General features: G+C 50.7%; 1 protein-coding gene across 2 annotated transcripts in view; it reads right to left on the bottom strand.

Moving 5' to 3' along the window:
* CAPZB (capping actin protein of muscle Z-line subunit beta) overlaps positions 1–16424 on the bottom strand; it is a 132788-nt gene extending 116364 nt beyond the window's left edge. The window contains exon 1 of one of the 2 annotated variants that reach the window (XM_045548551.1): positions 16225–16424. In XM_045548551.1, the coding sequence (XP_045404507.1) occupies positions 16225–16227 (3 nt within the window). In that variant the 5' untranslated portion in view covers positions 16228–16424. The remainder of the gene's footprint in view (positions 1–16224) is intronic. The other variant, XM_045548552.1, reaches the window with a different exon arrangement.
* Between the last annotated feature and the right edge of the window lie 720 nt (positions 16425–17144).

Below are 17144 nucleotides of genomic sequence, written 5' to 3'. Positions count from 1 at the left end.
AGTGAAAAAAGCAGGATATAAAAATGGCACAGACAGCACTAACTCCACTACATGAAAAAACCTAAAAACTATGCACGGACGAACACACTTAAACAACATATCTCAAGGTTAATCTTACCTGCTGGCAGGTAAGATTACACGTGATTTCTTTTCTTCCTTCTCTTCTATATTTTCAAACTTTTCCATAGTTAACATATTATTTTATACTAAAAGAGAAAATACCATGAACTTTTTTCCCAATCATACTTCCAGGTTACAAAGGGCTCTCCCCTGGTGGGGAGAGGGGGCCCTGCACTGGTTGCACTCAACAGAGGCCACCCATCCCCTCCAGGCCCTTCACTAGCTCAGGGTCCCCAGGACCTGGCACGGAGCCTGGCACAGAGAATGATGCTCAGGGAATGATGACAAACGGCAATTGGGGGTGAGGCAGTCGAACAAGTAACACTCCAGCAAAGAAGGTCAACTGCTAAACCGTGTGGGCAAGGGCTGCGCTGCAGGCCAGCTCACGGAGAAGGCGCTGAACCAGACCAGGGTAAATCTCAGCTTCCTTCAGGACACAGGACTTCCTTCCTGACAGGGGCCCTGCCTCCCTGCCCAGCTGCTTCAAGCTCCCCCGCCCTCATGCTTTTGGCTCCAATGAGTTTAAGTTATTGTTGGTCACCCTGCACATGCCACACCCTCCTGGGCCTCTGAGTCTGGCACATGCTGTCTCTATGCCTGCCACGTCTCTGTCCTCAACCCCTCATCCTCCTGGCAGATGAGTCCTCCCACCTAGGCCCCACCAAAACACCTGCCCCCTGAGACCACCGCCTTGTTTCTCCTCAGCCTCCTCCCACACGCTGCTCAGCTCGGACACAGCCCCTCACAGCAATTCTTCCATTGTGCAGGTTTGTTTGCCCAACTGTCCCCCCCTGAATGGTCTCCTTGCAGTGATGGAAAGTATCTTTTCATGCCCACCCCAAGCTGGGCACACAGTACTGTTCAGTGTCTGCATGAACGGATGGGCAGACAGACAGATGCGCAGGGCAGCAGCAGCCAGGGGAAGCTTGACGGCCGGAGGGACACAGGCGGGAAGGACACAGGCAGGAGGGAGGGAGGCAGGGAAAGGGAGGCTGCCAGCTGTGGCCAGAGCCAGAAATGAGCCAGAGGATTTTAGGTGGCCCACAGATGAGCAGCTTTTATATCACATATGTTTATTTCAAAGTACACTTTCTATTTATGGCAATTGATATTGATTTTCCATTTATGGTAAGAACAAAGTTTCCTTCCTAAGTGAAGGAAACTTCACTTTTAAGTTGAAAAACCAGGCAACTTCAAGGAAAATTAATAAGTAACAGTTCTGGCACAGAGATGAATATGGCTAAAACCATGAAGGCTAACCTTAGCAAAGCACATTTAGCAGGAAGAGAGCCCTCTCAACTTGGCCAGAACAGGGAGCCAGACTGAGGAAGTGAAGCTTGCTAGGCAGGGAGAATGAGTCAGCTCCCAGGGACCTGGGGGCAGGCAGGAGGCAGAGGCGACCAAGAGAGCACTTGTCAGAGCAAAGTGCCTGGGAAGAAGGAGTGAGCCCACATTCTCACTGCTGAGGACTTATCTCAAGGAAGTGACTCAAGGGAAGGATGTCCACTGCAACGGAGCACAGCAAAGGGCTTACAAACTGTTCGCTGATGGAGCCACCCAGGAGGCAGGTATTTTTAACGTGAGTGTTTAACAGAACTGCGAGCACAGCACAGATTGACCGCTGTGCTTTACTTAACAGAACACCTTTCTATACTGTGACATGGTCTTCCTATGTCACACTTTACTGGCTGCATTACACTCCATTATACTGACCAACCATCATTTTCACCCATTGTTGGACAACTACCTTCTTCTCCAGTGCCTTGTCACTGCAATTCCTGTCTCCTACGTGCATGACAACAAAACAGGAGCTATAAATCAAAGGGACCTGGGCTTGAATCGGACCTGTCTCTAGATTCCTAGATTCTTTTCTTTAACCCAGGCCACTGGCATTCTTTCTTTCTTTTTTTTTTTTTTTTTTTTTTGACACAGTGTCTTTCCCTGTACCCAGGCTAGAGTGCACTGGCATCATCATAGTTCACTGCAACCTCAAACTCCCAAGCTTCAGTGATCCTCCTGCCTCAGCCTCCCGAGTAGCTGGGACTACAGGCATGTGCCACCATGTCTGGCTATTTTTTATACTTTTTGTAGACACGGGATCTTGCTATGTTGCTCAGGCTGGTCTTGAACTCCTGATCTCCAGCAATCTTCCTGCCTTGGCCTCTAAAAGTGCTAGGATTACAGGCATGACTCATTTTTTTAAGAGACAGGGTCTTACTATGTTGCTTAGGCTGGTCTCAAACTCCTGGTCTTAAGCAATGCTCCTAGCCCGACCTCCCGAAGTGCTAGGATTACAGGTGTAATCACACCCGGCTGCCACTGGCATTCTGACAGGTCAGCTCAACTGCCACGAAGCTCTCTCACAATGTCATGCTGGGAAATGTGGTTTTTCCATCCATCACTGGAGAAGCATGTTCAAAGATGAGCATTCAAATGGGCCTAAGTTTATGTGGCAGAAAAGACTACTCAAGAACATAGAATCCAGATTCTAGAAGGTTAGACACAGGCCCCTAATCGCAGTTGCTCTAGGGTTTACCAAGGGTCCTCGGGCAAGTCACAAGCCCCATGTGAGCAGTAAAACTCCATGACATGACAGGTTAAGGGCAAAGTCTTTAAAGTCACAGCAGCTGGGTTCAAGTCTGTACTCTGCCACATATTAGCAATTTACATAAAGTCTCTAAATTTACATAATTTCTAATTTACATAAAGTCCTAAATGTACAGGATCCCATGCTTAGGAGGATTCTGGGAACTAGACAGGATAACACATGTAAAGTGCTAAGTAAAGTGCACAGTAACAGATGCTACTCCCTTTCTTGCCTTACTAACTCTGAGGGCCTACTGAACGCTTCTGATGGTTTGGAACCTGGTTGTACAACATCCTCCTTATCCTCAAGGAATACGTTCCAAGACCCCAGCAGATGCCTAAAACTGCAGATAGCATTAAACCCTATATATACTATATTTTTTCCTACACATATATGCCTATGAGAAAGTTTAATCTAGGCACAGGGCCAGGCACGGCGGCTCACACCTGTAATCCTAGCACTCTAGGAGGCTGAGGCAGGAGGATCACTTGAGGTCAGGAGTTTAAGAAGCGCCTGAACAAGTGCAAGACCCTGTCTCTACAAAAAGTAGAAAAAAATTAGCCAGGCACGGTGGCACATGCCTGTAGTCTCAGCCACTCAGGAGGCTGAGAAAGTATGATCGCTTGGGCCTAGAGTTTGAGGCTGTAGTGAGCTACGATGACACAGTGCACTCTAGCCTGGGCAGCAGAACAAGACCTGGTCACCAAAAAAAAAAAAAAGATTTGTATAGATTAGGTCCAGCAAGAGATTAAAAATGACTAATAATAAAACAGAACAATTATAACAATATACTGTAACAAAGTTATATGAATGTGGTCTGTCAATCTCTCTCAAAACACTGTAATATTTTTGGACCACAGCTGACCTTGGGTAACTGAAACCACAGAAAGCAAAACCTGGGGTAAGGAGGCGGCTGCTGTACTTGTTCCAGTACACGACCTATCACCTGAGGTCTGGGAATTGCTTTTTTCCCCATTTTTTCCTTTCAGTAGAGATTCTGACATGCTGGAACGCCACTCAGAATGTTACCAGTGAACCCAATGCCTCGAACTGGTGCTGGGGCAGGAGCCAGGCCACGCAGAGCACCTGGAGCTCATCACACGAGGCGCAGACTCAGCAGCTATTCACACGTCCATTCCTGCCAATCGGTCACATGGTGGGAGGGCCCTTCCTTGGGGGCCATGGCAATCAGTTCTTGTCTGTCACTTCAAGAAATGCGTCCTCAACAATCAAAATGCATCAAAGAGATACTGTGGAACCAAAATAAAAGCAGAATCCTGGAGGAAATTCCCAGGATACGTCTGTGTGCTCTCCACCTGGAATTCAAGAAGCTCAGAAACTACAGCCATCAGCAGAGAAAGAAACGTCTAGAGAGCCAGTTTTATGGTAGGCAAAAGGACAAGGGAATTCTACCCAGCAGTTGGATAAATGCCTCTGGAGAAAGTTATTTAAAGGAAGGAATGATGAAATCAAGGTGGTTAAGGAAATGTGAAGTCCGGCCCTATTTCCCAGGAATACCACCTAGTACAAAATAAGATGGAAAGTAACAGAGGCCGCCATGAACTGAGGACATGGATCCACCCATCCTGTGGGAGGTGCCGCCATCTACAACTTAGTGCTCTCGGCTCCCAGGGGTTAGAGATTTCTTTCAGTACCTCTGGGTGGCTTAAACACTTGGGGCATGAACTAATAGCCTGTTGGTTATGCAGAGAGGTGGCAGCTGGTGGTCTCTCTGCCCATCTCTGGCTCCAGGCTGCAGGTGTGACACAGCCAGGTGTGGAGCGAGCTGGGCCTGAGTTTGGATGCCGGCTTGGTCAATGACAGCTTTATCCCCATACCACACTCCATTATTTCAGAGTCTGTCTGGATGTGCACCGAGAAAGGAGGAGAAAGGGAAGGAGGAGAAAGGCTGTACAATACTCCAGGCCTCAAGGGTGATTCCAGACCCTGACTATGTGTTAGAAGTCACTGTGTGGGAAATGATGCCCCCTTTTAAATGAAGAACTGCAACTACGGCACACTCATTCTTTCCACACTTTAAGATGGACTCCAAGTCACCAAAGCAAAATCAGGGGCAGCCACCTAATACTCCATTTTCAGCTGTAGAAGTTTAAAAAACACTTCAGAACATTTGGTAGAATCATCAACATAAAGCACTTTCCTCTGTACATAAAAATGGCAACCCTGGACCAGCCTCCATGGTGTCTGCAAGGAATGCATTTTGGAATCAGAAAAGCCACCTTTGCCTCTTCCTCGCTATGTGACCTTGTACAAGATACCTTTTAACCTCTGAGGCCTTGATTTCCACATGTGCAAAATGGGGGCGTGGCAAAGCCACGGTAATGCTTACATGCGATGGTGCCTGTGACGTTCAGCACAGAGGCTGGCCCAATGCAAGTCCCCCTGCATGAGTGGTAAACCCCATAAGCAAAAGTGCAGAGGCCTGCTCAGCTTCAAGGAGTGGCCCAAGAGCAAGCATCCTGGAACCTGAAAGTCAAGGCCTCTCCTTAGTGGGATCATTAACACCTGCATTTTAGATTCACAGTATTCCTTAGAATAGAGATTTTCAGATCCAATTCAATGGTGACAATTTGCATGACAAATGATGGAATTCCTATAATCGCAAGCCTGTATCAAGTTGCCATGTGTGAAGCCTGAGCTATAGCACTTTATGTGCATTATTCTTATTTAATCCTCTTCACTCTGAACAGGAGGATAATATACCCATTTTGCTGATCTGGAAGTAGAAGCACAGAGAGGTGAAGTGACCAGCGTCAAGCATGCACAGGGCACAAGCTGCCAGGGTGGGCTGCAGACCCAGGAGGCTATACTACACCAGGCTGCCTTCCAGCAAGCACTACTTTTCTTCCTCTTTTCCATTATCTTGCTACCTTCTTATACTCCTAAACCCCAACACTCCACATGCCTTTCAATCAAACACATGCCCTTAAAATGAAATATCAACCCCCTGAGGCAGTTTAGTCTTGTATGCTGTGGCAGTTTACAAACGCAACACAGGTTAGTAGAAGCTGAGAGTGCCGATGAAAACCTGCCACCTTCACAAGAGGAGAAAATGGATCAGAAAATAAGAGGAGCTGACAAGGAACAGGGATGAGCACTGTGCCTTGGTTCCCTCAAAGACACTGGGTACCAATGTAACTGGCACACCAGGGTTGGCCACTCACACTCAGAGAAAGAAAAAAATGAAGCCATTTTCCAGAAGAGTGACTTGTATTATCACCTGCAACAAAAGCACCATTTCAACTTGTTCACAGAGAGGCAGGTGCACGCTCTGCAAGGCCCAGAGCTACTGAGGGTTTGCAGCGAGCTACGGAAAAAGCCACGCCTCCGCTATTAGATCAAGAACCAACACCAAGGCCAAATTCCTTCCGACACAAAACAAGGGGTTTCCACATGGGCGGTCCCTTTCGGCTCTCATAACACACTAAGAGCCCATGTCGCTGATAATAACAGTGTTATTATTATTATCGATAATAGTTAACATTCACCTAGCTTTACCTGTATTAACTCACTTAATCCTCAAAATCCATCAGAAGTAGCCACTTTTATTCTCACCATTTCATAGACAAGAAGATGGAAGCACAAAAATGAAGGAAACTGCCTGAGCCTGCCGGGCTTGGACTTGAATCTGGCACTTGCCCTTCACTGCCCCTGCACTCAGGAATCAAGATCGCCTGGGATCATTCAGAAACTCCAAAAACCCTACTCGTGTGACTTCAGGCCAAGTGCTCAGCGCCCACCACACCCCGACTCTGCCAAGGCTGGCACCTCCAGGCAGTCCCCCGTGCCAGGAGTGCACTGCCCTGATCTCTGGGGCAGACCCCACTCGGCTCTTAAATGACACCGAGGCTGGTCTGGCCTCAGGAGAAGCCAGGTTTGGCTGAGAGCTCAGGTCCAGGGGAGGTCTGGACACTGCCAGAGGGGCACGCAGGAATCGCTCTGCCCTAGTGTTCAGGCTGCAGCAGGCTGAACCACATGAAATGCTGATATTCAACCATTTAGGGCCTAGGAGCAAGGCAAGTTCATATGGTTCAACATAATGGGGGCAGGGGCACTTACCTTTATTAAGGACCTACTAGACAGTCACTCACTCAGCACACACCTACAGAGCACCGGCTGGTGTCAGCAACAGTGTAACACTCAAAGCAGTCACAACTCTGAGAGAGGATTTATCATTCACCTTCCCTCCCAAGGATAAGAAACTTATCAGGCAGAACGAGGGTGACCAACTCAACCTGCCGGAGGTCACATAACTACTAAAACAGGCCAATTTTGTCCCTCCCCTCAGAATCCCGGCATCTTACACTGTCCGTGGTGCCTAGAGCTGGGATGCGGCCTCACAGAAAAAGGCAAAGGATCCCTGCAAGGCTTTGTCAACCAACGGTCCCCAATGAGGGGCTGTGTAATGACTGATGTGCTGCTGGGCTCCTGTCACAGGCAGGAAGCAGGGATGCTGACAGTCCTGCACAAAGAACTGTCTGGCCGGAATGCCAGACCGCACCCCTGCCAAGGGCAGACTGAGACATATCCAGCACTTAGCAGGTATCTTTCTAAAAACTGACTGTAGTTCACAAAGTTCTATCTGCTCGCATTTCAACAACCTGAACCAAAAAAACCTTCTAACTTTTAAACTAAATCCAGACTTCTTAGGCCTCAGTTTCCTCATCTAGAAAATAAGCATCCCAGTGAGCCAGGGCTTGAGGGGCAGGACAGGAGAATCTAGTCGGCACGAGCTTCTGCATGGGACAGACCTGGATCTGTGTGGTAACTGCCACTAACTAGCTGGGGGCCCTTTGGCAAGTTACTACGCCTTTCTGAGCTTTGGTTTTCTTATGTGCAAAATGAGGAAACAGACCTCCAAGGGCTGGAGTTGAGAGAATGAGAGATAATGACCGGGTCTGCAGAGACACTGGCAGAAGGAAAGGTTACCGCGAGCGCGCTCCTCAAGACCAAGCCAGGGCCAGGCACGGTGGCTCACGCCTGTAATCCTAGCACTCTGGGAGGCCGAGGCGGGAGGATCACTTGAGCTCAGGAGTTTGAGACCAGCCTGAACAAGAGAGAGACCCTGTCTCTACTAAACATAGTAAAAATTAGCTCAGTGTGGTGGTGCATGCCTGCAGTCCAGCTACTCAGGCAGCTGAGGCAGGAGGATTGCTTGAGCCCAGGAGTTTGAGGTCATAGTGAGATAGGCTGACACCATGGCACTCTAGCCTGAATGACAGAATGAGACTCTGAACCAAAAAAAAAAAAAAAAAGACCAAGTCAGATCTCAAATCTCAGGACAACCAGGAGTCTGCACCACCCTGTGCCAGAAAGAGATTTGAGGACAGGAACTGTCTGGAAGATACACACTGAGGAAGCAACCACAGTTCACGTCAGAAATTCTCAACAGAGCAACCGAACAGCATGCCTGGTCACTGCTCTCTTGGGGTTTGAGTTCCTCAGTGACGGGTCCACATCCAGCCCAGGGACCACACAGACCCGAGGTCACCAGGCAAGCTGTGCTCAGCAGAGAAACAAGGGACTAGTAAAAACAAAGCTGGAGACGGGACGGAGAAACTTCAGTGGCCACAGTGCCCTTAGATCAGACTTTCCAAATCTTAGACTTTTCACACCAGAAGGGTGTGTCAGATAAGAGCTCCTCCTCCCAGTTTCTGAGCACGACACTGCAATGCAGGAAGCCCGCACATGTGAAACCACACACAGCCCATCAGGGCCGAAGCCGAAGATCACTTCAGCTCAGGGGTTTGAGACCAGCCTGAGCAAGAGTGAGACCCCCGTCTTTACTAAAAATAGAAAAATCAGCCAGGTGCTGTGGCGAGCATTTGCAATCCCAGCTACTCAGGAGGCTAAGGTAGGAGGATCACTTGAACCTAGGAGTTGCAGGTTGCAGTGAGCTATGAGGACCCCACTATACTGTACCGGGGACAACCGAGCAAGCCTCTGTCTCAAAAATAATAATAATCATCATCATCATCATCCTAATTCGGAAGGGTCCTGCTCAGTTCAGCAGTAGAAGAGGAAGCTTCACAGAGCAGTTTCAGAGGTGGGTGGAGTAGTCCAGGGCCTGAGCCAGTGGTAACAAATGCTTGCCATCTGCAATGTGGTAAGTACTGTGAGACCAGCAAACACTGGGCTTGTGTTGTACCAAAATGAACCCCTAAAACTGCTAGCTTTGAGCAAGGGACTCTAGAAGGGGTTAGTACTTGCCTTCCAAGCTGGTTGGGAGGTTAAATGTAACATCACCGATCAGTTGTCTACGTTAACCAAATAATCACAATAATAACAGCCAACACTCCTATTGCACTTACAATGTGCCAGACACTTTCCACACATAAACACACTCAATCCTCACAATAACCTCTATGCAGCAGGTGAATAGTAACCAACGGGGTTGTTGCTTTGGAAGACAGGACTACAGGACTGGAAATTTATCACTAGAAAGTTGTAGATGAAGGCTCCTTTCACAGGTCTCCAGAGATGTCAGAAAAATGTGGGAAGGTAGCATGAAGCAGCAAGGAAAAGAGAAGGCAAGTGGCCTCCCTAAGCCCACCTGCATCCTGTGCTGTGGACTGCCATCATGCCGGTTCTGTGCTCGCCCCCAATTCTTTCAGACTCTTCGATGCACTTGCTTCCACCTGGCTCCTCTATTTAACTAAGACTCAGGCTCGCTGTACCCTAACAGGTCTACTTTACTGCTTAGTAAGTATCCATCAAATGAATAAGCTGATAGGAAGAAAATTGCTAGAGGCAGTACAACCCACTACCAGGACAGCCACTGGGCCTCGGTTTCCTCACCTGTGTAACAAGGGTGACATGAGAACCTGCCTCAGAGGGCTGCTTAGAGTATTAAGAAGTAGTCAACAAAAACTAGCTCCTGTCACTCTTACAGCCACCATGCAGAGCCTCCCACCCTGCCACCTCCCTGGGCAGACTGGGTGTCTTAGGTAGACATGCCCAGAGCCTCATGATGTGCACATCGTGCCACCGGCAGACACAGAATGACTAGCTAGATGGATCGCTGGGCTAGCCAGACTGAAACCCCTCTTCAGTTGTTAATAGCATTTCAAGGCTTTGCAGACACCACTATCTAGGATATAAAGTGACCAGAAATAGCTGTGCGTCAATGATAAACTGTCCAATCAGAATGCCTGCACAGGGAGCTCTGGGGCAGAGCCCCTCAGCCCCACTGGTGGCAAATCACTCCATCTCACTCTGCCTTTGTCTTGATCTTCCTCCACCATCCGTCCCTTTCCACACTGCAGCCGCAGTGGCCAGGACCCTCACGCCCTTGCAGGCTGATGCTTGTGAATCCCTCCCTCCTTCCTGTCCTTTCTTCACACCACGGCCAGATGACTCTTCCTAAAATACCACTCCTCTGCCAGCCTCCTCAAATTTCTACCTGCCCTGTCAAAAATTTCACTGGCTCCACACTGTCCCAGGTCAAAGACAAACTCCTTAGCTTAGCAACTGAGGCACTGCACAACTCACTCCTGAGACTGAGGCACCCCTACCCGCTCCTCTCTACCCCATGGTCCCCAAACTCACAAGGCTGACCACAGCTCTGACCCTGGCTTTCATGCCAGGCCCCTGCCTGGAATGGCCTCTCATTGACCACATCCCAGTCCATCCTCTCTGCCTGAGCACAGTCTTCCTGGGCTCCATGCCCAGCCCCCAAGCTGACTACAGACTGGAGCGGTCTGCAGGGCTTCATGGAAGAGGCAAACCAAGCTGCAGGGACGGGCAGACCATAGCACACTTTTCTAACTACTACTTCCTTTCTGCTGTACTTAGCTTTTTGGACATACCTTGCCTCCCCTCCTGGATTAGAAGACATGGATTATGGCTTCTATTTGTGTCCCTGACTCTGTAGTATGCAGAGTAGGACAAATAACAACCACAGCTATCACTTACTGTGTTCCAAGCACTAGATGAAGTACATTACAAATTTCATTTTTCTCCCCAGTATCCCTATAAAATGTTATGGACCAAGAAAAGTGAGACCAAGGGCTATCAGGATCCTCACTTAAGGTCACATACGAAGTGGCAGACAGGATTCAAATCCAGATATACCCAAATGCAGAGCCCATGTTCCATTGAGCAGGCAGCAAAACAAAAGGCAGCCACCTCTCAGCTCTCCTACCTTCACTCAGTGTTTATAAAGCACGTACTAAGCGCCAGGCAGCCAGCGCAAGGTGCAGGGTGCTTAGCAGGTACTAAACAGACAAGGCCCCTGCTGGCAGGGAGTTCACATGCACTGTCCCCAGTCCTGTCCCTCTTCTTCCAGGCTTGGAAGAGGACAAGGACCCCTGATTCTTAGGGGGCTCCACCAGCACAGACAAGGCATCTGAAACTGAGATAGGGCTCTGGCAACATGTGGTGCCCAGCTCACAGGGACACAGGGAGCCTGTCTTCAGTGGAGAAAAGAGCCTCAGGCTCTATTTAGGGAAGTTCTCCATTCAAGGCACAGCCCAGAGCCAAGCAAACTTCAAAGCGCCATCAGCAGGGGTAAGCAGCAGAGAAAAGGGGCTTGCTCTGGAGCCAGAAAACCCAATTCCCCAGTTAGTAGCCATAACCCTTTGCACCTCATCTGAAATACAGTGATAATAACAGTATTTAATATTTATATAATTATGTGCCAGATGCTGTTCAAAGTACATGACATGTATTATCTTACTTAAGCCTCTTAACAACCTGCTGAGGAGGTACTATTATTCTAAGGCAGTCTGGCTCCTAAATCTAACTCCTTATACTATGCTGCCTCCAGCCTCAGGCTGAACCTTCTTCATCAGAAGAGAATGATTCAGTAGGCTAAAGCTGCTAGCACAGTGTGTGGCACGTGACTAGTGGCCCAACCATGTTAGGTCTCTACTTCCTTCCACTGAAACATGAATCTATGAAAGCCTCAGTCTGGAAATGGCATGGCTCTAGCTTGTCCCAATATGAGGGATCTTACAGTTGCATCCTTTGGAATTCCACACCCCACCCTCACTGGTGGGATCTGCTGCAAGGGGAAATGGGACAAGATCCTATACTTAGGGGCCCTACTACTTACAGCTTCTGAGAGCCAGAGTGTCCAGCACGAGTCAGGTGGGCTCAGATTTGAGTCCCAGGCCTGCCACTCACAACGGTCACTCAATCTCTCAAGCTTCAGGTTCCTTGTAAGTAAAGTGTGGGGTGAGCTATAACTGAAGTCGCGTTTCTGTGTCACAGCAGATGCTCAGTTGATGGTAGCTACCCTGGACTTCCACGGCACCACAAGGTTGCATTCCTGGGCAGGAAGGAGCTTCAGGTGTGCAGGGCAACCCATTTCCAGACAGAGCAGGCACACCCCAAAAGGTCTGGGAGTGGAGCCTGGCACAAGCCCCAACTTTCTCTTCAGTTTCCTGCCACAGCTCATGCAAAAGTGCTTGCAGTTACATTCAACAAGGCTTTTCCTCCTGAAGCTTTAGTTAAGTGTAACACGTCCACACCCCAACAATGGAAGCTGTGAGGCCGCAGATCCTTGTCTTGCATCCTCAGCACGTAAGCAGCACAAAGTAGGCACTTAACACACATATACTGAATTAACATTATCTTATAGCTTTAGATACTCCCAAATCCACCTGCCACTAAGCATTTCCCAGCCTAGAAAGGAGGCTTCTGAATAGTTGAGGTACCCACTCCACCACCATTTCCCTGTGTGGTCAGTCATCTGTCCTCTTCCCTCTCTCATGGAATGTAAAAGTATAGGACATCCTAGTTATAAACAGGAATATCTGCTTTCAAAGCCATGGTTTATCATTTCCTTAATCTCAAGCTATTAATTGTTGGCTACTTTTTATAAACATTCCATCAAAAAGAGGCCAGTTGGGTTTAAATGAACAGGACTGTATAGACAAGTGGGGTCTGAGCTGAACTATGTGTCTTACACCAGGAGATGCCAAGAGACATTAGCGACAACTACATTGCTTCACCTTGTAACAATATGACGGCTGTTCCTATCAGCAAAACCATCTGCTAGCTGGAGCAACAACTCCTAACGGGGCTTCCCAATACCCTTCCCTGCTTCAAGCCCCACCATCCACCACCAGAACCCTAACTCTAAATTAGAATAATTCCCAAATTAGTAGCTAGAGCTATGTAAGAAACAGTGTTTTAGAGCTATAAACTTACTGCTTACAGAAAGAGGTAAGATTAAGGCTGAGTGCAGTGGCTCACACCTGTAATCCTAACATTCTGGGAGGCTAAGGCAGGAGGATCACTTGAGCTCAGGAGTTTGAGACCAGCCTGAGCAAGAGTAAGAGCAAGACCCCAACTCTACTAAAAATAGAAAAAAAATTAGCCAGGCTTGGTGGCACACGCCTGTAGTCCCAGCTACTCGGGAGGCTGACGCAGGAGGATTGCTTGAGCCCAGGAGTTGAAGGGTGCTGTGATCTAGGCTGACCTGGGTGACAGAGTGAGACTCTGTCTTAAAAAAAAAGAAAGAGGTAAGATTATTACCTGCTAAGGGAATGCAAATAAATTCCATTTGCCTATGCATCTTTACTGGGAAGGAGAAACTGATGCCAATAAAAAACATGGAATTCATTCCAAAGTCAAATGCATTTTAGATTCTCAAGCTGCTATTTCCCTCAAGGGATAACTGAGATCTAGCTGTTTTCTCTACCATCAAATCTGCTGAAAATAAAAACCATGGTGGTCTTTATTTATTTACCTATGATGCAACCCCACACTACCACTTCTGTTCTATCCCAACTGTCTCCCCTGGCTTACCAGAGTATTCAAGTACGGGACAAATTTGACAATAAGTAGTCAGAAATTACTTACAATCCTAGGGGATACTAAGAACAAGTTATGGAGAGAACAAATATGAAATCCAAGCAGCTAAGTTCAGGGACACAGTCACATCCCAAAGAGAGCATTCCATGCCATATCCTTCAGTGCCAGATGCTGTTCTAGGCCCCAGGGATACAGCCATGGAAAACACAAGACAAAAATCCTTGACTTGAAAGAGCTTACATTCTGGCACACACTAAATATGCCTGCACCATCATACTACTATTTCACTACTAAAAAGTGAAAGGCCTATGCAAAGGCTCTAGCACACAATTCACAGACAACAAATGCTGCTTCTCCCTTGCCATGTTTGAGTACCCCAATATTATATTTTTAGACAGAACATCATTATACCTTCCAACACATGAATAGATTGGTACAATGGGAAGAACACAGTTTAGAGACCGCCAGATGTGCCTCTACTGGCCAACAGTGGTTATTCCACAGACCGAGCAACACCTTGACTAAGTTACTCCACCTCCTTTGAGCCTCAGCTTCTTCACCTGTAAAATGGGGACAGTAATTACCTCAGAGGGCTCTGCCTGAAGTGTACAGGTGAAACACACAACACAGTGTTTGGCAGATAACAGGCCCTCCTCCTTATCCCTTCTAGTCTTTTCAGATTGTCGAAATGACAGCCAAGTAGAGGACTCTAGAGAAGCCTCAGGTATCACATGCTCCTCCTGCGTCATTATGGGCACTTTCTCATTGCAGGTGGAGAAGTGCCCCTCCCTGTGTGATATGTTGCTTAGAGCAGCCCCACCTGGCCACTCCACCCATCCTCCCCTGCTTTGGCCCTGAGTGCACACTTATCGAACTTCAGCCCATTTCTAAAGTCCTCACCCAAAACTGTCCAGGAGAAGTCCTCCTCCACCCAGGCCTGGGTCCAGGCCCACCCCACACCCCTCGCCATACAGAGAAAATCCAAAGGCCTTCAAAATGACATTGCCCACATTTTTAATCAATATACAGGAAAACATTAAAAAAAAAAATCTCTCTGAAATAGTCACCCAAGTTCAGTAGCAACATCCCTTGATTAAACAAGGAACCAGGATCCTCAAAACCCTTTGGGGCCCAAAGTCCACATGCAAACATCTGCCTGCACTGGACGGGAGGAGTCCCACACAGGGTGCTGATGCAGCAGGTGGATGGTCTTAGCTCTGACAGTCCATTCTTCAAACTTTCCTTGACCCTGTAAGGTATAAGTCCTCTGGCCCTTCCAACTTAGGTGCTGGGCCTGCCCTGCAAAAGGTTCCAAGATGGACAGAGGACAGGCTTACGTGTGGGGGGCTACGTGAAACCCCAGGCTCCCCAAAACTCCCAGATAACACCTGCCTTCATTACCAAAACAAACACCACGAGTGGAGCCAGCTCTCTTCCCTAGGATCTCACCTGTTCCGAAGCACCTCCATAATCAGCTGTTCCAACCCTTACAAGCTGACAGTTCAGAGGGAAAGGGAGGCTGCGCCTGCTAGGGTGCATCGTGTCCAGGCCCTATGCTGGGCTCAGGGCCTGCTGGCCCCCTCAGGGCTACCGCCTCACAAGGGCGATTGTGCGTTCATCCCTGTCCTGTCCGCTCCTGCACCTCACCCCTCTGCTCGCACTCGGGCCCTGGCCCCGCGGGCACCGGCCGCCCCGTAGGACGCTCGGCACCCAGGGCACCCTCGGCACCGAGGCGGCGGCCCCGGGAAGGGCCCGCAGCGCACCGCGCAGCCTTCCGGGCACACAGATGCCCGCCCTCCGTCGCTCAGTCGCTCCCAGGCGGCATCCCCAAAAGGGACAACCCTCAGCCTGAGAAGGCACAGAACCGGGACCACCCCCACCCCTACTGTAGAGCTCCCCTCGCTTCCCAGAGGACGCAAAGAAGGCGCGCCCTAGGTATAGGGGAGGAGACACCTGGGTCGTGCACAGGGCAGGGAGCAAGACCCTGGTGAAAGGGTTAGGCCGGAGACGGAGAAGGGCTGACTCGGGCTATGCTAAGAGTGCTGAGAAGTTTGGGAAAAGGGACCAAGGCGCGGGGGGAGGAGTGAGGTCCAGGCGGGGACCATGGGTGGAGGAGGGGAGGTCCAGACTTAAGACCGTGGGGGTAAGAGACTCACGTTGAGGCCATGGAGAAGCGGGGAAACAGATCTAGGCCGCTGGAGCAGGGGTTGACGGGGGTCCAGGCTGAGGCCACGGGGAAGGGAAGCAGGGAAGACTGCGACCCAGCTTGGACCACGGAGGGGGGGCCTAGCCTGGGCCATACCGGGGAGAAACGACGGCCTAGCCAGGACCATAGGGACAGGGGAAGCAAGCGGACCTAGCCTCGGCCACAGGAAGGAGGAAGGGGGCCACGCCTGAGTCACCGGAGAGGGGGTCCCTGGCTTGGAGCACCGGAGAAGGAGGATCTAGCCTTGGCTCTGGGAAAGACTAGCCGGGACACAGAGGTGGAGAGTAGGGCTCCAGCTGGAGCCAAGGGCGGGGGCGGGGAGGGGGAGGCAGAGTCACTGCCCACCCAAGCCGCCCGCGCCGACGACCCCCTCCCGAGCCGGGAAGGATGGTGTCTACCTAGGGTCCGGGACCCCGCCCCTCCCCCACCCCCAAGAACCCACACTTCCCGGGCCGGGGGTCGGCGGGGAGAGGGGGACGCGAGCTCCGGCGGAGCCCCCGGGCTGGGGAGAAGGACGTGGAGCCTTTACCATGGTGGTGGCGGCGGCGGCGGTCCCGGTCCCGGCGTCTGTGGCTCTCCCCCCCGCAGCAGGGCCCGGCGCTTCCACTTCCCCGGGTGCCCAGGAGTGAACATCCGGGTCAGCGCCCCCCTCCCCCCGCGCCGGGCCGCCGCCACCATCCTTCCCCGCCCCGGCCCGGCCCGGGCCCGCCCCCCACGCCGCCAGCTCCCGGCCAATGAGCGCGCGCGGCCGCGGCGATCGCCAAGTATGGAGCGCGGCGCGGGGGGCGGGGCGCCGACGGGGGAGGGGGCGGGGCCTGCACGGCGGGGCGGGGCGCGACGGCTGGGGAACGGGCCGGGGTCGCAGGAGCTTCCGCCCGCGCGGATGTAGCGATCTAGCTCCTGTTGGTGCGGAGGCTAGTGCCTGGCTCCCCACCCCGTGGGTGCAGAAGCGGGTGGCGGCAAAGGGACCGGGCCCCAAGGCCCCCAGGGTAGGGATGCGGAAGGCACTCGGGCTGGGAGGGGACCCCGCGCCCCACCCCTTGCACGCGCTCACTCCTGCGGTGGACCCGGAACTGGTGCTGAGCGGGCCAGCCCGGCCCGGAGAGCGGGCGCGGGGAGCCAGCCTGGGTCCCGCGCTGCCGCTGCTGCGGGTGCGTCTTGGAGCACAGCGCTGCACCTGAGCCCGGTCTCTGGAATTGAAGAGCATCGAGCCACACCACTTACCAGCACCTACTGTATACCAGGCCATGTTTAGGCACCAAAGGATAACAGATGACTAAGACAGAAAGATCCCTGTCCTCGTACCTAGTATCTGTAACAGACTAGATGTGAAGATGACACGGGTGAAGAGATTAGAAAATTAAACTCATAAATAAATGCAGTTAAGAGTACTTTGCAGAGAACCAGTTCATTTGCCCAGTGGGGCTACCACCACAAAGTGACTCAGAA

This window comes from Lemur catta, chromosome 3, assembly GCF_020740605.2.
Source record: "Lemur catta isolate mLemCat1 chromosome 3, mLemCat1.pri, whole genome shotgun sequence".
Lineage (NCBI taxonomy): Eukaryota > Metazoa > Chordata > Mammalia > Primates > Lemuridae > Lemur > Lemur catta.
The sequence above is the reverse complement of the archived record's forward strand: the minus strand, read 5'-3'. Positions and strand labels throughout refer to the sequence as shown.